Raw genomic sequence first — 27,189 nt, 5'->3', positions numbered from 1 at the left:
TTTTTTTTTTTTTTTTTTTTTTTGTATACAGAGTCGAGGCTCGTGAAAGAGCTAACATTTATCAAACAAACAAATCAAACAAACAAGCAAACAAAGTATATAAAAAGGGGAGCGGTCGACAAGATGGGGAGAGAAGGGGAGGAAGCACACAAACACAACATTTGAGAGCAGGGACATCGGGAGATGTTTTTGGAGGGAGACGGCCTGAGGGGAGGCAGGAACCTGCAGGATAGGTATAAAACGTAAGGACACCAAGGACTTCCAGGAAAGAAGTCAAAAGTCACCTCAAAAAGTGGATTTGGGGTGAAATTAGCGGGGGTAGAAAAGATCAAGGTTTTGGATTTTTTTTTTTTTTTTTTTTTTTTTTTTTTTGTATACAAGATCGAGGCTCGTGAAAGAGCGAACATTAATCACACACAAAGACAAACCGACACATAAAACATATAACATCGGGAGCGGTAGACAAGATGGGGAGAGAGGGGGAAGGACACAAACAACATTTGAGAGCAGGGACCGAGAGACATGGAGACATCGAGAGATCTGAGAGAGGGCGAGGGCTTTGGGGGGGGGGGGGCATGGGAAGGGGGCGGTGGGAGAGGTATAAAACATATGGACACTGCCAGGACTTCCAGGAAAGAAGTTGGAATTTCAAACAAGGTGGATCTGGGGTGAATTAGCGGGGGTAGAAAAGATCAAGGTTTTGGATGGGGGAAGATAAGAGATGGTGGTGAACAGCTGTTTTAAAGACCTGGAGGGAGGAGTGGGATTGAAGGGAGTGAGGGAGTTTGTTCCAGAGGCGGGAGAAAAGAGGAATAAAAGAGTGAAGGTGAGCAGAGAGCCGAGATTTCGGCAGTTTAACCATCAGAGGGTTGCTGGCAGATCTTGTGCGACCTGTAGGAATATTTGGGGGACAGAGCACAGAGAGAGCTGGGGGTGCAAGGCCAGAGAGGAGTCGGTAGAAGACAGAAAGACCACCTACCTGCCTGCGGTGAGTGAGTGAAAGGCCCTCAGAGATAGCTTCATCGCGGGAGATTACAATAATTCTGAAAGCTTTGGTTTCAACAGCGTGAAGCCGAGCTAGGTGTGAGGCAGGAGCACCGGCCCATAGGGGAGAACAGTATTCCATTGAGCTGCGGATGAAAGCCTTGTATGTGGTGAGGAGCTCAGGTGTGCCGAGGAAGGACTTCGCACGACGGAGGATGCCCAGTCGGCGACTGGCTTTGGAGGCCAGCTTGGAAATGTGGTTTTCCCAAGAAAGATCATGGCAGATAGTGAGACCCAAAATCTTGAGCGACAGAACTTCTTGGAGAGGATTGTTGAGAAAGTAGATGGGAGGGTTGTCCAGTCGATCTTTTCGGAGAGACATAGTAAGAGTGTGAGATTTGTCAGGATTGAAAGACATGTTCCACTTGTTTGACCAGTCTGTGATTTTGTCCAGGTCTTCAGAGAGTGAGGAGGCAGCAGACTGCCGATCTGAGGGAAGAGGAATGGAGCGGCAGAGAGTGGAGTCATCAGCAAAGAGATAGAGAGGATTTTCGGGAGAGTCAGAGAGATCATTGATGAAGACCAGAAAAAGCACGGGGCCCAGAACACTGCCTTGGGGAACTCCAGCCTGAACAGGAAGAGGAGATGAGAGAAACCCATTCAGGGCCACACGTTGACGACGACTAGAGAGGAAGTCCGCCAGCCATGCGTGGAGATTTCCATGGATACCAAAGGAGGAGAGTTTGGTGAGCAGAGCGGGGTGCCAGACCGTGTCGAAGGCACGTGATATGTCGAGGGAGACAGCTCTAATTTCCTGTTTGGCATTGAGGACCTCCATCCATTGTTGAGACAGCAGAAGCAGCATGTCCAGAGTAGAGTGACCTGGTCTGAAACCAAATTGATGATCAGAGATCAAGCCATTGGAGAAGAGGAAAGATTTCATATCCGAAGCAATGATGGATTCCATGACTTTGCTGATAATTGGGAGAAGGCTGATTGGTCTGTAGTTGCTAGGATCTGTTTTTGCACCTTTTTTGTGCAAAGCGGTGATGTTGGCTGACTTCCAAGCAGATGGCAGTTGACCTTGAGCAAAAGAGAGGGTGAAGAGAACAGAGAGAGGGTGAGATAGCGCAGCAGAGCAGGATTTTAGGACCCGTGGGCTGATGCCGTCGGGTCCAGTTGCAGAATCAGAGTCGAGGGTTGACAGAAACTTTTCCACCTTGTCAGGAGGAAAGGACACGGAGTCCAGGAGCAGCAGGGTACGACTGGGTATGGTGGGTACAGAGAGGGATGGGTTTGGGACACAAGATTTAGAGGCAAACACAGAGTTGAGGCATTCAGCTTTTTCACGTGCGGAGTCAGCTGTGTAGCCGTTTGAGGTAAGGGAGGGGATGGAGGGGGAACAAACACCAGAAACGGATTTGACCAGACGCCACCAGGATTTGGAAGAGGGAGACAGATAAGAGAGTTCGGTCTTGAGAACGGAGAGATATTGTTTCCTGGCTCTCCTGAGGGTGGACACACACTTGTTTCGGGCTTTGTGAAAGGAAATGAGATTTCCTTCCGTTGGATTTGCTTTCCAGGAGACGAAGGCAAGTTGTTTCTGGGCAACAGCCTCACCACAAGATTCCGTGTACCATGGACGGGAGGAAGGGTATGACAACTGAAGACGAGATGGGATAAATCTGTGCATGAGAGAGAGCAATTTACTTTGGAAGAATTCCCAGGATGAGTTGATGTCAGAGGTGGTAGAGATGGGAGACCAGTCCAGATGATTGATGGCTGCTTGAAGACCGTGCCAGTTGGCCTGAGTGAAATGCCAGACTCGTCGACGCTGAGCAGGCTCCCTGAGGATGGTCAGAGAGATGTCCACTTTAACAAGGACATGATCAGATGATCCGATCGGAGCAGAAGAAGAGCAGCAGACATTTTCAGGGAAGTTAGTCATAACCAAGTCCAGAAGAGAAGATGTTCCGTTGACTGAGATCCGGGTCGGGAAATTGACAGATTGTGTCAGTCCCAGTGAGTCGCAGAAGTCCTTTGCTGAGGAGCCATGGCTGGTGAGAGAGGTACCCACACCCAGCCAACTGGCATGATGACAGTTGAAATCACCACATATGAGGAAGAGAGAGTTGGGATGAGTAGATAGAAGTTGGTCCATATCATCAGACAGCGACATGTAGATGGAGTCATCACTGTTTGGTGGACGGTACAACACACATATGAACAATAGGTGGGAGCGAAGGGGAAGCCGTAGCCAGAGGTATTCCTGGGGGTGAGGTGGAGAGAGTGCAGTGCAGGGCGAGTGAGGAAGAGAGTTTTTGATAAAGATAGCAACCCCGCCTCCAGGACGAGGCTCAGGTCTATCATACCGGAGGATGGAGTAGCCCGGGAGAGATACTATGGAATCAGAGACATCATAAAGGAGGAAAGTTTCTGTTAAGCAGATCACGTCTGGTTTGACAGAAGCAACCTGTATGGAGAGATCAGTTAAGTTTGAACGAAGGCCCCGGATGTTTGAGGTCCATACCGTTAATGAAGAGGAAGGGGGAGCATCAGATACAGAACAGGGGGGAGGAGGGGTAGGGTAAGATGTGGAAGAGGTGGCAGAGGTAGGGAGAGCTGTTGAAGGTGTGTCAGAGATTTCAGAATAGCTCGGAGAAAGGGAAGGATTGGGCGGACAAAAGGTTTGATGGTGATTGGGTGACCCACAATGAGGTGTTATTTGAGGAGGGGGAAGAGCGAGGCAGAAGGTTGGGGGAGATGGAGGTGAGAGTTTGAAGGGGGAAGAAGCGGGGAGGACGCTTTGAGGAGGGGGAGTGAGAGGGGGGAAATTGAGAAGCAATGAGGGTGGGGAGATTTGAAAGGGAGGGGTGAGGGGGGAGTTTGGGAGGGAAGGGACAAGGGGAGGGATTTGAAAGGGATGGGATATGGGGGAGATTTGGAGGGGAGGGGTGAGGCAGGAGTCTTGGAGGGGAGGGGCGAGGGGGCGTCTTGGCGGGGAGGGGTGAGGGGGTAGTTTAGGAGGGAGGGGCAAGGGGGGAGATTTGAAAGGGATGGGTGATGGGGAAGATTTGGAGGGGAGGGGTGATGGGGAAGATTTGGAGGGGAGGGGTGATGGGGAAGATTTGGAGGGGAGGGGTTATGGGGAAGATTTGGAGGGGAGGGGTGAGATTGGATTTTTGAAAGTGTACGATTTATGGGAAACGAACATTTATTGCAAAATGAGTTTCTTGTGACCTTCGAGTTAAAAATACGTTTAAGGACGCTGGATGGAGGATGGAGTGCAGGAGAGTTTAGGGAATGTAGAAAAAAGGCACTATAGGAGATGGATATTTTTTTTGGGATGAATTGATTTGGTGAGCAAGTTGAAAGCAGCCTTTTAAAGAAGAAGAAGAAAAAGGTGTTATAAAATATGACGGAATACATAACTTGAGGGGAAAGTGTAAACATTGAAGGTTTATGAGTGAAAACTATCTGGGGAAATGGGGGAGAAACACGTGGTCGAAGAACGAACGAACGAATAAGAATGAATAAACGAATGAGAACAGAGAAGGAAATGGTTTTTTTTTTTGGTTTTTTTTTGTTTTTTTTTTTAGTTGAGATTTACACAAGGAAGTAGGCTATGGGTGAAAAGACTGGGAATACAGAGAACGAAAGTTATTGGATCACAAACGACGGACCACTGAGAGAAAAACAAAGCCTCAAGGTTGTACAGTGCACACTGTACAAGGCCTCAAGACACGACACGAATTAACACGATTTTCAATACACGATTTTCAATTTTCAAAATTGATTTTCAATCGTTTTTACCTCCATCACTGAAGGTGGATGAAGGTTGTGATTTTTTTCTTTGGACGTTATGGTTATGTTTTTCACGTTTGGCTGTTTGTCTTTATGTTTGTGAATGTCCTGATCCAGCTCCAAGAATTTCCAAAGTGATACTTCACCATTGAGAGATTGTGCCAAAAACTATATAGACAGACTTGGCATTTAATATGGAATATATTTTTTTTCTTGACTTGGGTTTACTTTCTTAACTCAGTATATCAATCTGGTGAGTTTCTTTTACACTTTGATTTATTTGTTAAAATAACCATGTCACTGATTGTCTGCCGCAGCAAGAAGTCAATAACAGGATTATATCACAGGTGGCGTGGCAAAATGTACGGACAGGTGCATTTGATGATTGGCTTCACAGTGGGGTATACAAGGGTTGTTGCGTTCTGTATTAGTGGAAAACAACTGCTGCACGTCTCCAAAAGTTATTGCCGCTTCCTCTGGAGGTGGTCCGTCAACTCGACAATGCTGTTTGTCATGGAGTGGTGGCTTTACAAAATTACGGCATGAAACAGCGTGCTATTGCTTGGCAATATGGATTCACTCAAGGTCAGGTGTCAAAGATCCTGAAACGAAATGCTCAGAGGGGTGTCCCTACTCCAATACCGAGGCCAGGACGTCCCCGCAGAACCACAAGGAGGGATGATCGCCAGCTGCACCGGTTAGTCCGCAATGGCCGTACCAAGTCAGCTAATCGGCTTCGGGCTGAGTGGCAGCAACTGACAAATGTGCCTGTATCCAGAAGGCTCGTCAACCAACGACTGGTTCAAGCAGGCTATCGTGCCAGGCGTCCCCTGAGAAAGCCACGCCTGACCAGACAACATCGCCAGCGCCGATTGCAGTGGGCCAGAGAGCACCGTCAATGGAAGCCAGGACATTAGAATCACGTGATCTTCAGTGACGAGTCTAGATTTCTGGTCTATCGTCAAGATGGCCGCGTCCGAGTGCGCAGACAAGTGCATGAAGCCTACAACAAAGATTGTATAGTGCCAAGAGTCCAAGCTGGAGGTGGTGGGGTGACCGTTTGGGCTGCTTTTCATGCAGGGGGCAAAACTGACCTGGTTGTTCTGAATGGAAACCTGAACCAGTTCAAGTACAGGGCCATTCTGGAAGAAACATTGCTTCCATTTGCTCGTGCAGCCTTTCGAGGAAACTTTGTCTTCCAAGATGACAATGCACGGCCTCATCGTGCTCGCATGATCCAACACTTTCTTGCTGACCGTGGTGTAGAGCATATGGAGTGGCCTGCCATGTCCCCGGATATGAATCCGATAGAGAACTTGTGGGCAGAATTAACGCGTCAAATCGACCACTTGGACCAGCAGCCGACCTCTGTGCGTGAATTGCAGCAGGCTATTGTCACTGCATGGCAAGCGATTCCTGTCCAAACCTTGGCAAATCTCGTGAACAGCATGCCTCAACGTGTACGTGCTCTCCTGAATGCTCGTGGGGGTTGCACGAAGTACTGAACTGTAATTTTACTGTCCGTAATCCCAGTCGTAATTTAACTTTTGTTTTTGTTAAAAAAATTTTTGGCTAATGTGCAAAATAAAGAGATACTTCTGGAAAACGTACAGAAGTTTAACAGTACTGTCGATGAATTGAGTTCGATATCAGTTTACATCACTTTCAAGGATGAATTTATTTGCTTCGAAATGTCAAATGTGTTTTTTGTTTCTTTTAAAGGTCACATTAACAAAATCTAGAATAATTTCAACATAATTCCAATGAACTTTTGGTTCTAAGACATCTTGAAAAGTAAGTTCACCCCCACAAAAAAAATATTCCATATTAAATGCCAAGTCTGTGTGTATATATATATACATATATATATACACACACACACACAATCAAGCACACAGACATGCAATCTCCATAGACAAACATTGGCAGTAGAATGGGCCGTACTGAAGAGCTCAGTGACTTTCAACGTGGCACAGTCATCGGATGCCACCTTTCCAACAAGTCAGTTCGTCGAATTTCTGCCTTGCTCAAGCTGCCCCGGTCAACTGTAAGTGCTGTTATTCTGAAGTGGAAACGTCGAGGAGCAACAACAGCTCAGCCGCGAAGTGGTCGGCCACACAAGCTCACAGAATGGGACCGCCGAGTGCTGAAGCACGTTGCGCATAAAAATTGTCTGTCCTCGGTTGCAACACTCTCTACCGAGTTCCAAACTGCCTCTGGAAGCAACGTCAGCACAACAACGGTTCGTCGGGAGCTTCATGAAATGGGTTTCCATGGCCGAGCAGCCGCACACAAGCCGAAGATCACCTTGCGCAATGCCAAGCGTCGGCTGGAGTGGTGTAAAGCTGGCCGCCTTTGGACTCTGGAGCAGTGGAAACGCGTTCTCTGGAGTGATGAATCACGCCTCACCATCTGGCAGTCCGACGGACGAATCTGGGTTTGGCGGATGCCAGGAGAACGCTACCTGCCCAAATGCATAGTGCAAACTGTAAAGTTTGTCGGAGGAGGAACAATGGTCTTGGGGCTGTTTTTAATGGTTCGGGCTCGGCCCCTTAGTTCCAGTGAAGGGAAATATTAATGCTACAGCATAGAATGACATTCTAGACGATTGTGTGCTTCCAACTTTGTGGCAGCAGTTTGGGGAAGGCCCTTTCCTGTTTCAGCATGACAATGCCCCCGTGCACAAAGCGAAGTCCATACAGAAATGGTTTGTCGAGATCGGTGTGGAAGAACTTGACTGGCCTGCACAGAGTCCTGACCTCAACCCCATCGAACACCTTTGGGATGAATTGGAACACCAACTGTGAGCCAGGCCTAATCGCCCAACATCAGTGCCCGACCTCGCCAATGTTCTTGTTGTTGAATGGAAGCAAATCTCCGCAGCAATGTACTAACATCTAGTGGAAAGCCTTCCCAGAAGAGTGGAGGCTGTTATAGCAGCAAAGGGAGGGACCAACTCCATATTAATGTCCATGAATTTGGAATGAGATGTGTGATGTTCAGGTGTCCGCATACTTTTGGTCATGTAGTGTATATGAATGATGATGTCACGGGTGCCTTCATTATGACGTCATAATTAGACAAGTACAAAACTTCATTCGATCAGGATGAAATTTCTTGAGCATAATCTCTGGATAAATTAATGGAGAAAAATAAATAAAGTGAAAGTGGGGTGTGTGTGTGTGTGTGTGTGTGTGTGTGTGTGTGTGTGTGTGTGTGTGTGTGTGTGTGTGTGTGTGTGTGTGTGTGTGTGTGTGTGTGTGTGTGTGTGTGTGTGTGTGTGTGTGTGTGTGTGTGTGTGTGTGTGTGTGTGTGTGTGTGTGTGTGTGTGTGTTGGAATAAGTCATGTTGCATTGATGAGTTGACTGACTGCCTGGACGCAACTGAGGTTGTGGATCTATTGATGTGGATCCATGATCGAGGTTATGGATCTGCCGTTTCGAGAGGTTCTGGGCTGAAAGGATTGAAACCTCAAGGAAGATCGGTGCCCAGCTGATGATCCGTGCAGTCGGGAAACTAGTCAATTGCTTACAGGTTAAGGTTCTTGCTTTCGGTAGAGGAACTATGTTTTGAGGTTTACAATTTAAATAAAGTTGAATGTGGGATGTTGTGAAATTAACATCATTTACAGCAATCCTTTAAATTATTTACATTTAAGTTTAGGAATAACCAATACTGTACAATTAATTAAATGCATTTTAAAATAAGAATTGAATAAGAGAAATAAGAATAGAAAATCATAAGAGATAGAATTGTGAGAAACAAAAATTAAAAAAGCAAGTTGTTTGTGTGTTTGTGCGTTTGTGCGTTTATGTTCCGTATTACCTCCCCAAACCCCAGATACGGTGCACCTCAGCGTCTGGAGCGGGAACACGGCAAAAAGATTTGTTATTTTGCATTTTCTAAAAAACCATGGTAAAACCACACCAAGCATTTGTAAAACAAAACAAGTAATTGTATTAATGACTCTCACGTACACAATAATAACACTACTAAAGAAAGTACATTGAAAATGTCACTTGCATCAAGTGACCAATACGTATGATGCACCAGCATTCACCAATGCTCTCAAAGCAATGAACTCACGACACGCCAAACGTGAGTGGAATGTAGCTTTCCCCAAAGTCCATGCACGGATCCCCACGCTGGTTGAAGCCGTGCAGAACGACGAGAACAGGCAGGTACCGGCACGACGGCGAACGAGGAGTTATGAGGTGAGATGTCGATATTGGGAATTGAGCCGATATGTAAACCAACGGCAATCAACACGATGAGGTCGATATGGAAATCCCAACGACAAAACAAGATGCACCAAGCGGACAGCCTCTTCTTCTCCGAGGGCAAAATGGCGTATCGGCCCGTAATGGGGGCGCTTGATTTCTCCAATGGTGACTCACACTTGGAATGGTGATAAAACCCGAGACGCAGGTTTAATTGCACTCGCAATATATGATGATGTCACGGGCAATCCCTTTCCCGGGAAGCCTCAACTCATTCACAACCAATATCAAAAAAGTCTGCTCACAGCCTCGATGCGATTCACAGCTTTATCTCTATCATGGCCGTTCTCCTCCTCCTCCTCCACCTTCCGGTTCTTTGCTGCGTTTTTCTTTTTCCTCCACAAACATTTATTTTTAGCTTTTACTAAAGTCATCTCCATTTCACACAAAAATCTTAACAACAATATTACCTGAAACTAAAAATCCGAACAGTATATAATAATAACAACAACGGCGGAAGTGACGGATCCGTAACAGTTTGTATGTATGAGTATATGTGTATATGTCGTGGGTTTAATAAGCACCTAGTCTAACTCGGACAGTGTACAAGAGATTTATTAATAGATAAGGATACATGCATGGGAGACGTGGAGTTTAGGCCAGTAACACCACTTTGTATAACATCATGGTTCTTACACAGCCAGCACCAATGTCTAAGAGCCACAACCCGTATTTGGCTTAATATACTTTCCCCCAGGGTCTGAATAACTCATAACAATGCTCCTAGTTGACAAGGCAGAATAAGCCTCATTCTGAGAGAATGTTTTGCCAAGGCCAAACATGGGATATGGTCAACAGTTTATACGCTAGTCTGGCCAATGAAAAGGGCAGAAAGGCATGGGCATGATGGGCATGATGCCAATGAAAATAGGTCACAGTGTGTCGCTGCTGCCACCATCAGGATAGGGAATTCAATGAAATGGTGTGTGTGTGTGTGTGTGTGTGTGTGTGTGTGTGTGTGTGTGTGTGTGTGTGTGTGTGTGTGTGTGTGTGTGTGTGTGTGTGTGTGTGTGTGTGTAATAATAACTAGCCGAAACCCGTGGAACATCCACGGAAGGGAAGATGTGGTGTATGGATAAAGTGTACCATTATGGATGGCATAGGGGATTTGCTTGTCCGAGTAAGAGTTAGGAAGAAAGATGAGAATGAAGAGTGCGTATATGAACAACGATCGCCGACACCGGCACAAATGCATGCTCTGGATTGGCCACTCAGTGGACGGCTTGCTTTCGCCTTCGCCTGTCCAATCAGCGGACGGCTTGCTTCGCCTTCGCCCAGCAGACGCCAATACGATGGTGTCGTAAGATGGCGTCGTATCGGCAGTTAATCGGATGCTTTTGGGCCCCAACGTCGGCTAATTCCGATTTTTCGAGTATGGCTGTACGTGATAAACAAAGCGCGCGGTTCGTAGATCGTAAATCCATTAGTGCCGTGGGCATCGGGTCACTGGGTGCGGCGTAAAAGGGATAACAAAGTCAAGTCCTTACGCTATTATTATATAGATAATGGGAAAGCGGAGGAAACCGGTCATCACTGCCAGCAGTTATAGAGTGGCAGTTCTAGTTATATTTTGCACTGCTTGTCAGTTTTCTTCATTGATGTTGAAAGGTTATTGGTGTATTTCAATGTTTTTTTTCAGGTCAAATGACACAGCTGTGTGATCTCATCAACAAGAGTGTGGAGCTGCTGGCTAAGCATGTGTCACACCTGGATACAGTTTTGGGTGCCCTTGATGTGCAGGAACATTCCCTGGGTGTGCTTGCCGTAATGTGAGTCCTCGATCTGCTGTCAACATTGTATTGCTGACTTAATCTGAGATTGTACATTTACTCTCCTACCGTTAAAGGCCCACATAATCAGAATTTTTTTCCATGTGATTATATTGATTTTTAACTAATAAACAAAGAATGGAACGTGTTTTTTTATTCCAATAATTTTTGAGGTGTTATAGTTAAAAAAACAAATCCGGTGGGTATGCCCCTAAAAATTCCAGAAAACCGCCATGGTCATGATGTCATCTGCGTGACGTGATCGAGGGAAAGGTTGTCTCAGCATGCAATGTATAATGGCTGCACAACTTGCTTCAGACTTGTCAGAAAGTGAATTTGATGAAGATTTTTCTGATCAAGAATCCTTTGATTACGACGATAGTCAAAATCATTATGTAGAAGATTCGGCAAGACTGTACATGTATGAAACCGAGGTGGAAGTTGGGGATTGCGTCGTGCATGAAATACCTGATGTTCACACCAACCTGGATGACGTCGAAGAAAGACTTGGCAATAACAGCTGGTAAAGTAGTAAATCATGCAGCTAGAATGTGACAAATGTGGAGTTTAGTGGTATTTTGATGTAACACTTCTTTGTAATTCTTGTGGTAATGAGAAGGACATTTGGTAGAGTGTGTATCTCCGTCAAGCTGAACAGTTTTCCATTTGTATCCCACTGATAGGCCGGATCTGGATCCAGACTTGAACCAAATTCTAATCGGCTTGTTCTTGTCACCTAACCAACTCATCCACCTAGTTTTGTCATAATCCGTCTACAACATTTTGAGATGTCGTGCTATATATCGTTTTTGGCCCCATCTCTCAATGGTGAAGAATCACTTTTAAAATTCTCTTGTCCGGATGTTAGATGCTTATTACCAAACTGGATTGGACTATCCTTACAATGTACATGTAGTGAGTGATATACAACAGGTTAATTAGCGCTGATTGAATGTAACTGTACAACTGCTGCGGCAACAGTACTGTACGTACATGCATAAATATAAGTTGATGCCCATATCATTAAAATGTGTTGAATACGTTTATCATTAAATGCTTGCATCTTTAAATACAGGACGCATGGAGCAGAGTTGTTGTTGATTGATTAATTAGCATTATGTAACGGTACTGGAAATGCTCCCTCACCCCTGTAACACTCCATAACACATGGACCTCCTCTCCCACCCCCCGTAACTTTTGGTCATACATCCCCTGGTTTCACCTCTCCAAATTATTGAAAAAAACTAGAGCAATGCGACTGTGTCACCAATATGCCTCTGCATAGGCACTGCGTGTGACAATGGGTAGATTCCCTTGTTCACTGTCCTAAAAATACACGTTTGATTTAAATCCCTACAGATGTTTTCAAGTGTCACATTTTTACCAAACATGACAGGTCTTACATCGTTCGGTAAAGCCGTTTCGGAGAAGGGATTTTTTTCAATATCGGCTTTCAAGCTAATATGGCTGCCAAACCACGTGACATGATATCAAAAATGTACACTCTGCATATATATCGGTAGGGGATCATGTTTTTAAAGTTTTGTGTTGATTGGATAAGGTTTGTTTTTCTATCCAAGATGGCAGCCAAACCACGTGACCTTTGATGTCATCATTTTCAAACTATATGCACAATGGAGTTATATGATATTTGTAAAATTTCACATCGACAGGGTAAGCGGTTTCAGAGATATAATTATTTAATATTTTCCTTCAATCCAATATGGCTGCCACACCATGTGACAAATGACGTTTTCGTGATCAACTTTTAATCGCCATGCTAAGTCAATGACGCACGTAAAGTTTCGAGTTGATCGATTCGGTGGTTTGGGAAATTATTTTTTAAAGGTTTTAGGTTAAATCCAATATGGCTGCCAAACCATGTGACCAATGGTCATAGATCATATGCATGCAATTCGATTTTCAGGATAAGGCATTAGATTAAAACATTTATGGCTATCCCTGGTGTTGGGCTAGCGGCTAGGGTGCTAGCTTAGGATCCTAGGATCCTGGGTTCGAATCCCGGTCGATCGCTGAATTAACGCCAGGGGGGTTGACTCAGCCTGTCATCCTTCCGAGGTCGGCTAATTGAGTACCAGTTCACTGGTAATTCCCTGTTTGTCGTAAAATGCGGCAAAAAGGGTTGGCGGCAGGAAGGGCATCTGGCCGTAAAACATTGCTTCAAAAAGGGGACCGAAAAAACAACAACAACCACGGTTCCCGAAAAAGGCCAACCCCCGCTTTGCGGGGAAAAATGGCCTCGAAAGGTGTTTTTTTTTTTTTTTTTTTAATACCACTTCACCGATGATGTCATCATTATTATGCTCTTGTTTCCCATTGGGAGTACTGGACAATGTTCCAAGTTTCAAATTTTTCCATTCATTGATTTCCGAGAAATCTTGTTTTAATTATTTGTGTTTAATCCAAAATGGCTGCCATACCATATGACCTATGATGTCACAATTATCACAAAAACATTCTGCATGGGTGTTGCTCCTACCCTGAATTTTTCGTCTCAATCGGACATGTGGTTGCTGAGGAAAACGAGGTTTAGCCCGAAAACAAACCGAAAACATATAAAAATTGAACTCTGTCAATCTTATATCTATATTATAATAGGCGAAGGTGATTCTGTCTGTCTGTCCATGGGTGTGGCTTACTCCGTTTACAGAGTAGCTCCACCCATTCTTGGAGAGGCTTCATATAAACAAATATCCACCATTTTATTAACTCGAATAGCTTTGAGGCCTGTTTAGTTAGGCCCGTGCTGTCTTTCTCTCTCTCACAGGTTTATTTCAACTCAAATTCGATATATCATTTCATTTTTAACAGTCGCTAACATAGTTTTAGACTCGGTTGAATAAAAAAAACGGGAAGAAAATCCCATGAAAGTTTCCGTTTATAGAACGAAATGAATTCTCAAAGGCCTGTAAAATAAAGCCCATTCATTGAGTCACCCTCACAAGTTTATCTCGAATTCACCATATGATTTCATTTTTATCGATGGTTTTAGACTCGGTGTCAGAAATAATTGAGAACATTCACGCATACACGGGAAAATGCAGAGATATATATTTTTTTAAATCGTGCCACGGATACAGGAAAATACACCGCCTAAAATAACAGTCGGGGAAAATGTCGACATATATTAAAAATTCGCTTTTTCTTTTCCGTTAAGATATATTACTTTTACTTTTGATGACAGTCGTCACAAAAACGTCAACAATGATGCCGACATATATTTCTTCGTTCTTATTTCATTCAACATTATTATCCGGAAGTAAAATATGTTTCAGGAAATTACCGATCGATATTTCTTCGTTTTTTAAAATTTTATTAATTATGTGTAAATTCACTTTAAATAGGTTTCTTTGAAATCTTTAATGACTCAACCGGAATCGACGCGGGACTATGTCTCATACACCGCCCAAATAGCTCAAAATGTCGATATGTATGAAAAATTTGCTTTTTCTTTTCCGTTAAGATGTATTACTTTTCCGTTTGATGACAGTCGTCACAAAAACGTCAACAATGATGCTGACATATATTTCTTCATTCTAATTTCATTCATTATTATTATCCGGAAGTAAAATATGTTTCAGGAAATTACCGAGAGATATTTCTTCGTTTTTTTTATTATTAGTTATGTGCACATACACTTTAAATAGCTTTATTTGAAATCTTTAATTTTCACAATGTAATTTACTTGCCATTTGATGATTACGAGACACTTCCTCTTGAGGATCGTGACAATTCGTGCGTTGCGTGGAAACTTCCATTTCCAAAATGAACGAGACGGTCGATGAAGAACGCAGACTTGAACAGGATGCAGCAAGAAAACGAATGAGACGGGAGAACAAGACCGTCGACGAACGTCAATGCACGTCAATGCAGACTTTAACAGGATGCAGCAAGAAAACGAATGAGACGGGAGAACGAGACCCTCGACGAACGTGATCACAGACTCGCACAGGATGCTGCTGCAACAACTCTGGAATACAATATTTATAAATAACATTTGGTTTTAATCCACTACTTTGTTTAGCGAAGTGTTTTCTATACTTCCAAATTTATAAATGAACAAGAGTCAAGGCGGGTTCTCCACCGTCCACCCTGAAATCAAATCAAGTGAAGTCAAGCAAGTGAAGGTAGAAGTTTCACTTCCCACCCTATGCTCCCTCTCCCCTTTATGTGATCCTTTCCTCCTCTCCCCTGTGTGCAATGCTCTCCACTGTGCAGCGTGCATAGTAAGGGGTTGGAGAGGAGCGAGGGGTTGGAGAGGAGCGAGGGGTTGGAGAGTGAGGAGCGAGGGGTTGGAGAGTGAGGAGCGAGGGGTTGGAGAGTGAGGAGCGAGGGGTTAGAGTGAGGAGCGAGGGGTTGGAGAGTGAGGAGCGAGGGGTTGGAGGGTGAGGAGCGAGGGGTTGGAGAGTGAGGAGCGAGGGGTTGGAGAGTGAGGAGCGAGGGGTTGGAGAGTGAGGAGCGAGGGGTTGGAGAGTGAGGAGCGAGGGGTTGGAGAGTGAGGAGCGAGGGGTTGGAGGGTGAGGAGCGAGGGGTTGGAGGGTGAGGAGCCAGGGGTTGGAGGGTGAGGAGCCAGGGGTTGGAGGGTGAGGAGCCAGGGGTTGGAGGGTGAGGAGCCAGGGGTTGGAGGGTGAGGAGCCAGGGGTTGGAGGGTGAGGAGCCAGGGGTTGGAGGGTGAGGAGCCAGGGGTTGGAGAGTGAGGAGCCAGGGGTTGGAGTGTGAGGGATTGGAGAGGAGTGTGAGGGATTGGAGAGGAGTGTGAGGGATTGGAGAGGAGTGTGAGGGATTGGAGAGGAGTGTGAGGGATTGGAGAGGAGTGTGAGGGATTGGAGAGGAGTGTGAGGGATTGGAGAGTGTGATGGATTGGAGGGGAGTGTGAGGGATTGGAGGAGAGTGTGAGGAGGTATTGGAGGAGAGTGTGAGGAGGAGTGGGATTGGAGAGGTGTGAGGGTGGAGAGAGGAGAGTGTCAGGTGGAGAGGAGTGAGGGGTCACATATTATGTGAAATAAATAAATTGTGTTCATTACACCATTTCTGGATCTGATGAATTGCCAGTAACCATTTTGTAACATTTAATGTGCAGCATCTAAATCAAGATGTCCAAATGTCACACACGTCCATGCCCGTGGGATTCCCACGGGTGACCCCACTAGTATATCTATATTATAATAGCCGTAGATGATTCTGTCTGTCTGTCTGTCTATCTGTTGGGTGTCTGTCCGGGGTGTGGCTTACTCGGTTTGCAGAGTAGCTCCACCCATAGCTCCACCCATTCTGGGAGTGGCTATAAACAAATATCCACCATTTTATTAACCCGCATAGCTTTGAGTCCTGTTTTGTAGGCCCGTGGTGTCTTGCTCTCCCCCAGTTTTATTTCAAATCAAATTCGATATATCATTTCATTTTTCACAGTCGCTAACATAGTTTTAGACTCGGTTGAAAAAAAACGGGAAGAAAATCCGATGAAAGTTGCCGTTTATAGAACGAAATGAATTCTCAAAGGCCTGTAACTTCAAGGCCATTGAGTCTCTCTCACGCCTTTATCTCCAATCTAACTCACCATATGATTTCATTTTTATCGATGGTTTTACTTTTAGACTCGGTGTCAGCAATAATTGAGAACAATCCACACACGCGGGAAAATGCAGAGATATATTTTTTAAAATCGCGTCATGGTGTATCATACACCGCCCAACATGACACCGCCGGCAATGTGTCGATATATATTAAAAATTCGCTTTTGCTTTTCCGTTATGATATATTACTATTTCGTTTGATGATAGTCGTCACAAAAACGTCAACAATGATGCCGACATATATTTCTTCGTTTTTATTTCATTCAACATATTAGCCGGAAGTAAAATATGTTTCAGGAAATTACCGAGAGATATTTCTTCGTTTTTTTTATTAGTTATGTGCGCATACACTTTAAATAGGTTTATTTGAAATCTTTAATTTTCCACAAACATTCCACACACGCGGGAAAATGCAGAGATATATTTTTTAAAATCGCGTCATGGTGTATCATACACCGCCCAACATGACACCGACGGCAATGTGTCGATATCTATTTTAAATTCGATATATCATTTCATTTTTCACAGTCGCTAACATAGTTTTAGACTCGGTTGAAAAAAAACGAGAAGAAAATCCGATGAAAGTTGCCGTTTATAGAACGAAATGAATTCTCAAATGCCTGTAACTTCAAGGCCATTGAGTCTCTCTCACGCCTTTATCTCCAATCTAACTCACCATATGATTTCATTTTTATCGATGGTTTTAGAGTCGGTGTCAGCAATAATTGAGAACATTCCACACACGCGGGAAAATGCAGATATATTTTTTAAAATCGCGTCATGGTGTATCATACACCGCCTAACATGACACCGACGGCAACGTGTCGATACATATTAAAAATTCGATATATCATTTCATTTTTCACAGTCGCTAACATAGTTTTCGACTCGGTTGAAAAAAAACGGGAAGGAAATCCAATGAAAGTTGCCGTTTATAGAACGAAATGAATTCTCAAACGCCTGTAACTTCAACTTCAAGGCCATTGAGTCTCTCTCACGCCTTTATCTCCAATCTAACTCACCATATGATTTCATTTTTATCGATGGTTTTGGACTCGGTGTCAGCAATAATTGAGAACATTCCACACACGCGGGAAAATGCAGAGATATATTTTTAAAAATCGCGTCATGGTGTATCATACACCGCCCAACATGACACCGACGGCAACGTGTCGATATATATTAAAAATTCGCTTTTGCTTTTCCGTTAAGATATATTACTTTTTCGTTTGATGACAGTCGTCACAAAAACGTCAACAATGATGCCGACATATATTTCTTCGTTTTTATTTAATTCAACATTATTAGCCGGAAGTAAAATATGTTTCAGGAAATTACCGAGAGATATTTCTTCGTTTTTTAAAATTAGTTATGTGCGAATACACTTTAAATAGGTTTATTTGAAATCTTTAATTTTCCACAATATAATTTACTTGCCATTTATCATTTGATGATTACGAGACAAATTCCTCTTGAGGATCGTGACAATTCATGCGCTGCGTGGAAACTTCTATTTCCAAAATGAATGAGACGATCGATGAAGAACGCAGACTTGAACAGGATGCAGCAAGAAAACGAATGAGACGGGCGAACGAGTCCATCGACGAACGTCAATGCAAACTTGCGGGGTCACCCGTGGGAATCCCACGGGCATGGATGTGTGTGACATTTCGACATATTGAGTTAGATGCTGCACATTCATTTTTACAAAATGGTTACTGGCAAGTCATCAGATCCAGAAATGGTGTAAAAACCACCGTTTAGAGGCCATTTTTCCCCGCAAAGCGGGGGTTGGCCTTTTCGGGGACCGTGGTAGTTGTTGTTTTTTTGTCCCCTTTTTGAAGCAATGTTTTACGGCCGGATGCCCTTCCTGACGCCAACCCTTTTTGCCGCCTTCAACGACAAACAGGGAATTACCAGTGAACTGGTACTCAATTAGCCGACCTCGGAAGGATGACAGGCTGAGTCAACCCCCCTGGCATTAATTCGGCGATCGACCGAGATTCGAACCCAGGATCCTAAGCCGGCACCCTAGCCGCTAGCCCAACACCAGAAATGGTGTCATGAACACAATTTATTTACGCACAAGCACAAAAGCAAGACGGGCCGATTTCCGATTCCGACGGGCGAGACGGGCCGATTTCCGATTCCGACGGGCCGATTTGGAGCAAGAAAAAGAACGAGACGGGAGAAAAAGGAGAGAAACGAGACGGGGAAAGCCGATTGGAGAGGCGAGTGAGGCGCGATTGGAGAGGAGTGTGAGGCGCGATTGGAGAGGAGTGTGAGGCACGATTGGAGAGGAGTGTGAGGCGTGATTGGAGAGGAGTGTGAGGCACGATTGGAGAGGAGTGATTGGAGGGGAGTGTGAGGCACGATTGGAGAGGAGTGTGAGGCACGATTGGAGAGGAGTGTGAGGCGCGATTGGAGAGGCGTGTGAAGGATTGGAGAGGAGAGGAGTGTGAGGGATTGGAGAGGTGAGGGATTGGAAAGGAGAGGGATGTGAGGGTTTGGAGAGGAGAGGAGTGCTAGGTGGAGAGAGGAGAGTGTCAGGTGGAGACAGGAGAGTGTCAGGTGGAGACAGGAGAGTGTCAGGTGGAGAGGAGTGAGGGGTCACATATTATGTGAAATAACTAAATTCACACCATTTCTGGATCTGATGACTTGCCAGTAACCATTTTGTAAAAATGAATGTGCAGCATATAACTCAATATGTCGAAATGTCACACACATCCATGCCCGTGGGATTCCCACGGGTGACCCCGCTAGTATATAATATACAACCATATAATGCTTTAGTGTTGTGTCTATGCTGACTTTCACACTGCAGTTTTATTTGTCATTCTTGTTTTTCCTCCCAGTTATGTGAAGTTTTCCATGCCCAGCATCCCAGATTTTGAGATGATGTACTGCCAGGTTCAGCTCTTTATAAGTGCGTGTAATGGGGAGCACATACGCTACGCAACAGACAGCTGTGAGTACAATTGCCACAAACTGCAATATGCTTTGTCAATGATTGAAAAATAAAACCTTCAGTTCAAGAGTAATGATTGTTTGTGAGTAAATTTATGTCTAATGTTTTGCTTTTGTCATCTGATCTTTTGTGCATCCGCTCCACTGTATTGATGGCAATCAAGTTTGCTTTTATGGTTGGGTACAAGTAGGAAATATAGGTCTTCAAAAGGCAGTCAGCTGTCAAAATGTGTTACCTTTAAAGGTCTGCTTTACAGTGTATTCAGAAAGTATTCAGACCCCTTCACTTTTTTCACATTTTATGTTGCAGCCTTATGCTGAAATCGTTTCAATTCATTTTTTCCCTCATCAATCTACACTCGATACCCAAAAATGACAGAGAAAACATGATTTTAGAAAGTTTTGCAAATTTATTAAAAAGAAAAAACTGAAATATCACATTGACATAAGTAATCAGACCCCTTTTTTTTTTTGTATACAAGATCGAGGCTCGTGAAAGAGCGAACATTAATCATTCAGAAAGACAAACCGACACATAAAACATATAATAAGGGGAGTGGTAGACAAGATGGGGAGAGAGTGGGAAGGACACAAACACAACATTTGAGAGCAGGGACATCGAGAGATCTGTGGGAGGGAGAGGGTTTTGGGGGGGGGGGCATGGGAAGGGGGGATAGGAGATGTATAAAACATTTGGACACTGCAAGGACTTCCGGGAAAGAAGTTGGAATTTCAAAAAAAGTGGATCTGGGGTGAATTAGCGGGGGTAGAAAAGATCAAGGTGGATCAAGGATCATGGATGGGGGAAGATAAGAGATGGTGGTGAACAGATGTTTTAAAGACCTGGAGGGAGGAGTGGGATTGAAGGAAGTGTGGGAGTTTGTTTCAGAGGCGGGAGAAAAGAGGAATGAAAGAGTGAAGGTGAGCAGAGAGCCTAGATTTCGGCAGTTTAACCATAAGAGGGTTGCTGGCAGATCTTGTGCGACCTGTAGGAATATTTGGGGGACAGAGCACAGATAGAGCTGGGGGAGCAAGGCCGGAGAGGAGTCGGTAGAAGACAGAAAGACCACCTACCTGCCTGCTGTGAGTGAGTGAAAGGCCCTCGGAGATAGCTTCATCGTGGGTGATTCCAATGATTCTGAAAGTATTGGTTTCAACAGCGTGAAGCCGAGCTAGGTGTGAGGCAGGAGCAACGGCCCATAGGGGAGAACAGTATTCCATTTTTTTTTTTTTTTTTGTATACAAGATCGAGGCTCGTGAAAGAGCGAACATTAATCACACAGAAAGACAAACAGACACACAAAACAAATAACATCGGGAGCGGTAGACAAGATGGGGAGAGAGGGGGAAGGACACAAACACAACATTTGAGAGCAGGGACCGAGAGACATGGAGACCGAGAGAACTGTGGGAGGGAGAGGGCTTTGGGAGGGAGGCATGGGAAGGGGGGGGGGGGGTGGGAGAGGTATAAAACATATGGACACTGCCAAGACTTCCAGGAAAGAAGTTGGAATTTCAAACAAGGTGGATCGTGAATTAGTGGGGGTAGAAAAGATCAAGGTTTTGGATGGGGGAAGATAAGAGATGGTGGTGAACAGCTGTTTTGAAGACCTGGAGGGAGGAGTGTGATTGAAGTGAGTGTGGGAGTTTGTTCCAGAGGCGGGAGAAAAGAGGAATGAAAGAGTGAAGGTGAAAAGAGCCGAGATTTCGGCAGTTTAACCATCAGAGGGTGGCTGGCAGATCTTGTGCGACCTGTAGGAATATTTGGGGGACAGAGCACAGAGAGAGCTGGGGGAGCAAGGCCGGAGAGGAGTCGGTAGAAGACAGAAAGACCACCTACCTGCCTGCGGTGAGTGAGTGAAAGGCCCTCAGAGATAGCTTCATTGCGGGAGATTCCAATGATTCTGAAAGCTTTGGATTCAACAGCGTGAAGCCGAGCCAGGTGTGAGGCAGGAGCACCAGCCCATAGGGGAGAACAGTATTCCATTGAGCTGCGGATGAAAGCCTTGTATGTGGTGAGGAGCTCAGGTGTGCCTAGGAAGGACTTCGCACGACGGAGGATGCCCAGTCGGCGACTGGCTTTGGAGGCCAGCTTGGAAATGTAGTTTTCCCAAGAAAGATCATGGCAGATGGTGAGACCCAAAAGCTTGAGCGACAGAACTTCTTGGAGAGGATTGTTGAGAAAGTAGATGGGAGGGTTGTCCAGTCGATCTTTTCGGAGAGACATAGTAAGAGTGTGAGATTTGTCAGGATTGAAAGACATGTTCCACATGTTTGACCAGTCTGTGATTTTGTCCAGGTCTTCAGAGAGTGAGGAGGCTGCAGACTGCCGATCTGAGGGAAGAGGAATGGAGCGGCAGAGAGTGGAGTCATCAGCAAAGAGATACAGAGGATTTTCCAGAGAGTCGGAGAGATCATTGATAAAGACCAGAAAAAGCACAGGGCCCAGCACACTGCCTTGGGGAACTCCAGCCTGAACGGGAAGGGGAGATGAGAGAAATCCATTCAGGGCCACACGTTGACTACGACCAGAGAGGAAGTCCGCAAGCCATGCATGGAGATTTCCATGGATACCATAGGAGGAGAGTTTGGTGAGCAGAGCTGGGTGCCAGACCGTATCGAAGGCACGTGATATGTCAAGGTTGACAGCTCTGATTTCCTGTTTGGCATTGAGGACCTCCATCCATTGTTGAGATAGCAGAAGCAGCATGTCCAGAGTAGAGTGACCTGGTCTGAAACCAAATTGATGATCAGAGATCAAGCCATTGGAGAAGAGGAAAGATTTCATATCCGAAGCAATGATGGATTCCATGACTTTGCTGATAATTGGGAGCAGGCTGATTGGTCTGTAGTTGCAAGGATCTGTTTTTGCACCTTTTTTGTGTAAAGCGGTAATGTTTGCTGATTTCCAGGATGCTGGCATTGAGCTGCGGATTGAGTCTTGTATGTGGTGAGGAGCTCAGGTGTGCCAAGGAAGGACTTTGCACGACGGAGGATGCCCAGTCGGCGACTGGCTTTGGAGGCCAGCTTGGAAATGTGGTTTTCCCAGGAAAGATCATGGCAGATAGTGAGACCCAAAAGCTTGAGCGACAGAACTTCTTGGAGAGGATTGTTGAGAAAGTAGATGGGAGGGTTGTCCATTCGGTCTTTTCGGAGAGACATAGTAAGAGTGTGAGATTTGTCAGGATTGAAAGACATGTTCCACTTGTTTGACCAGTCTGTGATTTTGTCCAGGTCTTCAGAGAGTGAGGAGGCTGCAGACTGCCGATCTGATGGAAGAGGAATGGAGCGGCAGAGAGTGGAGTCATCAGCAAAGAGATAGAGAGGATTTTGCAGAGAGTCAGAGAGATCATTGATAAAGACCAGAAAAAGCACAGGGCCCAGAACACTGCCTTGGGGAACTCCAGCCTGAACAGGAAGGGGAGATGAGAGAAATCCATTCAGGGCCACACGTTGACTACGACCAGAGAGGAAGTCCGCAAGCCATGCATGGAGATTTCCATGGATAGCATAGGAGGAGAGTTTGGTGAGCAGAGCTGGGTGCCAGACCGTATCGAAGGCACGTGATATGTCAAGGGAGACAGCTCTGATTTCCTGTTTGGCATTGAGGACCTCCATCCATTGTTGAAACAGCAGAAGCAGCATGTCCAGAGTAGAATGACCTGGTCTGAATCCAAATTGATGATTGGAGATCAAGCCATTGGAGAAGAGGAAGGATTTGATATCCGAAGCAATGATGGATTCCATGACTTTGCTGATAATTGGAAGCAGGCTGATTGGTCTGTAGTTGCAAGGATCTGTTTTAGCACCTTTTTTGTGTAAAGCGGTAATGTTTGCTGATTTCCAAGATGCTGGCAGATGACCTTGAACAAAAGAGAGGTTGAAAAGAACAGAGAGAGGGTGAGATGGAGTGGCAGAGCAGGATTTTGGACCCGTGGGCTGATGCCATCTGGTCCAGTTGCAGTGAGAAACAAGATTCTTTTGTACACCTTAACTCAGTACTTCGTTGAAGCACCTTTGGCAGCGATTACAGCCTCGAGTCTTCTTTGGTATGACGCAACAATCTTTGCACACCTGGATTTGGGGATTTTCTGCCATTCTTCTCTGCAGATCCTCTCAAGCTCTGTCAGGTTGGATGGGGACAGCCATTTTCAGGTCTCTCCAGAGATGTTCGATTGGGTTCAAGTCAGGGCTGTGGCTGGGCCACTCAAGGACCTTCATAGAGTTGTCCCTAAGCCATTCCTGTGTTGTCTTGGCTGTGTTGTTAGGGTCATCGTCCTGTTGGAAGGTGAACCTTCGGCCCAGTCTGAGGTCCTCAGCGCTCTGTTTCAGGTTTTCATTAAAGATATCTCTGTACTTTGCTCCGTTCATTGTTCCCTCATTCCTGACCAGTCCCCCAGTCCCTGCTGCTGAAAAACACCCCCACAGTATGATGCTTCCACCATCATGCTTCACCGTTGGGATGGTATTGTGCAGGTGATGAGCGATGCCTGGTTTCCTCCAGACATGACGCTTAGAATTGAAGCCAAACAGTTCAATCTTGGTTTCATCAGACCACAGAATCTTGTTTCTCACAGTCTGAGAGTCATTTTGGTGCTTTTTTGCAAACTCCAAGCGGGCTTTCATGTGTCTTTCACTGAGGAGAGGCTTCCATCTGGCCACTCTGCCATAAAGACCAGATCGGTGGAGTGTTGCAGTGATGGTTGTCCTTCTGGAAGTTTCTCCCATCTCCACACAGGATCTCTGGAGCTCAGCTAGAGTGACCATCAAGTTCTTGGTCACCTCTCTTATCAAGGTCCTTCTCCCCCAATTGCTCAGTTTGGCCGGGCGGCCAGCTCTTGGAAGAGTCCTGGTTGTTCCAAACGTCTTCCATTTAAGAATTATGGAGGCCACTGTGCTCTTTGGAACCTTCAATGCAGCAGAATTTTTTTTGTAGCCTTCCCCAGAGCTGTGCCTCGACACAATCCTGTCTCTGAGCTCTGCAGGCAGTTCCTTCGACCTCATGGCTTGGTTTTTCCTCTGATATGCATTGTCAGCTGTGAGACCTTATATAGACAGGAGTCTGCCTTTCCAAATCATGTCCAATCAATTGAACTTATCACAGGTGGACTCCAATCAATGTGTAGAAACATCTCAAAAATGATCAAGAGAAATGGGAGGCACCTGAGCTAAGTTTCAAGTGTCATAGCAAAGGGTATGAATACTGATGTCAATGTGATATTTCAGTTTTTTCTTTTTAATACATTTGCAAAACTTTCTAAAATCCTGTTTTCTCTTTGTCATTATGGGGTATTGAGTGTAGATTGATGAGGGAAAAAATGAATTTATACGATTTCAGCATAAGGCTGCAACACAAGAAAATGTGAAAAAAGTGAAGGGGTCTGAATACTTTCTGAATGCACTGTACATATGTATTAAGACTGTTTTCAAAGGAGTGTGCAACTTGTACTGCAAATTGTCTTGGACTGGGTGGAGGAGTGATTTTATCACTATGGTGAGGCTTGTGCAGTACAATATTTTTGATGTATACTTGACAACAGCAACACAACATGCATTTTAAGGCCATTTTCCCTGCTAGAGCGGGGGTTAGCCTTGCGGTCCCCATGACAATCTTCTCCATCTTGCCCTATTTTCTGCATCTCTCCTTGTTAACCCCCTTGCCCGCATTTCTTCTTCCACCATCTTTAGCCAAGTCTTTCTCGGTCTTCCCCGTCCTCGACTTCCTTCTACATTCATTTCCATCACTCTTCTCAACCAGTCACTTTCATCCTTCCTCAACACATGACCAAACCATCTCAACCTGTTCCTCTTCACAGCATCAATCACAGGTTCTATTCCCATAATCTTTCGCAATTCATCATTTGTCTTCCTCTCTCTCAACGATACTCCGCACATCCATCGAACCATTCGCCTTTCCAACCTTCGTTGCTGCTCTACGTTAATTACCCATGTCTCGCTCCCATAAATCATAACACTTCTCACACTTGCAGCATACACGTTTCCCTTCAGCTTCAACGACACTCCCCTCCTCATAAGCACACCACTCAGTTCCCGAAACTTCTTCCATGCACATCTCACTCTAGCAACCGTTGCTGAGTCTGATCCACCTTCTCCATTCAGCATGTCTCCGAGGTAGCAAAATGTTTTCACACCTTCCAGCTTCACGCCGTCTCCAAGATCCAACTCAACATTTCCTCCATCTGCAGCTCCCTCTGTGCACACCTTACATTTGAATGCAGCTGCCACACTGGTTAATGACCCTCTCAGACCACTACATTTTTGATGAACCCACTCAGCGCACATTGTACATTGAATGGAGTTCACTCCGCCACCCTTCCTGCACACAGCACAGGGCCACTTCCCAGTTCTTTCCACCTCACCACATGCTTTACCACTTGCCATCACCTTCGTCTTTCCGATATTCACCTTCAGACCTTTTGTCTCCATACATTCCTTCCACTTGTTCATCTTTTCCTTCAGTCCATCCATACTTTCCGCAATCAACACCAGATCATCTGCATACAACAACTCCCATGGTAAACCCTCCTTTACGTTCTGAGCCAGCACCTCCATCACAGCTACAAATAGTAGTGGACTTAGTACCGACCCCTGATGCACTCTGACCTTCACCTCAAACTCACCACTGTTCCCGTCCTTCGTCCTTACAGCTGTGCGCGCTCTTTTGTACATTGCCATCACTACTCTGATCAACCATTCCTCCACTCCTAACCTCCTCAATGCCCATGTCAATACTTTGCGTGGAACCCTATCGAATGCTTTCTCCAGATCAACAAACCCAAGAAACAACTTCTTCCTCTTCTCCATGTACTTCTCCTGCAACTGCCTCACAATAAAAAGCGCATCTGTCGTTCCTCTTCCTGGCATAAATCCAAACTGCATTTCGTCGATCTTCACTTTCTTCCTTATCCTCCTCTCCAACACCCTTTCCAATACCTTCATTCCATGCTCCAATAACTTTATCGCTCGGTACGAGCCACAATCCAGAGGGTCACCTTTCCCCTTGTATAGAAGGACGAGGGTACTCGGTTCCAAATCCACTGGAATGCGGCCTTCTTTCACCACCAGATTACAGATCTCTGTCATTCTCTTCGCACCCCAACTCCCTGCTGCCTTCAACATATCTCCCACAACTCCTGTCGGCCCTCCCACTTTTCTACTCTTCATTGCTTTTATCGCTTCCACAACTTCCTTCTCAGTTATCCTCTCTGCCGGTCCTAAAACTGGGTTACTCTCTATGTTGCCATCCCATTTATTCTCTGTATTCAACAGCATTTCCATGTATCTTTTCCATCTTCCTTTAATTCCATCTGGGTCCACAACGATTTGTCCCACTTCATCCTTCAAGCAACTCACCCCCATCACATCACACCTCTCTTTCGCTATCTGCTTTGCAATCCTGAATACTGCTGTCTGACCCTCTTCCGAATCCAAGCGTTCTCCGAACATTTTCCCTCCATCTCCCCTGCGCCTTTGCTACCTCTTTCTTTGCAGCCTTCTTGGCTGCCTTATAACTTTCATGCTCTGATTTTTCTGCTCCCGTACCCTTCGCCTTCTGCCACTCCTTGAACTTCTTCCTCTTCTCGTCAAGCCCCTTTCCAACTTCATCATCCCACCACCATGTTTCCGAGTGCCTCGGTGGTCCTTTTGTCCATCCACATACCTCACCAACGGCTCCCAACAGACTATCTTTCATTGACATCCAACCACGTTCAAGCTCAACCACATCACCCTCTACCCTACTCAGCCTCTCTATTAATGCCTCCCTTA

At 45.3% G+C, this 27,189-nt stretch overlaps 1 protein-coding gene across 1 annotated transcript in view; it reads left to right on the top strand.

Annotated features, from left to right (window-relative positions):
- COPS3 (COP9 signalosome subunit 3) overlaps nt 1–27,189 on the top strand; it is a 72,492-nt gene that overhangs the window by 3,654 nt on the left and 41,649 nt on the right. The window contains exons 2-3 of the mRNA XM_068126466.2: nt 10,708–10,837; nt 19,290–19,402. Of these exons, the coding sequence (XP_067982567.2) occupies nt 10,708–10,837; nt 19,290–19,402 (243 nt within the window). The remainder of the gene's footprint in view (nt 1–10,707; nt 10,838–19,289; nt 19,403–27,189) is intronic.

This window comes from Myxine glutinosa, chromosome 10, assembly GCF_964187855.1.
Source record: "Myxine glutinosa chromosome 10, kmMyxGlut1.1, whole genome shotgun sequence".
Classification (NCBI taxonomy): Eukaryota; Metazoa; Chordata; class Myxini; order Myxiniformes; family Myxinidae; genus Myxine; species Myxine glutinosa.
The sequence above is the reverse complement of the archived record's forward strand: the minus strand, read 5'-3'. Positions and strand labels throughout refer to the sequence as shown.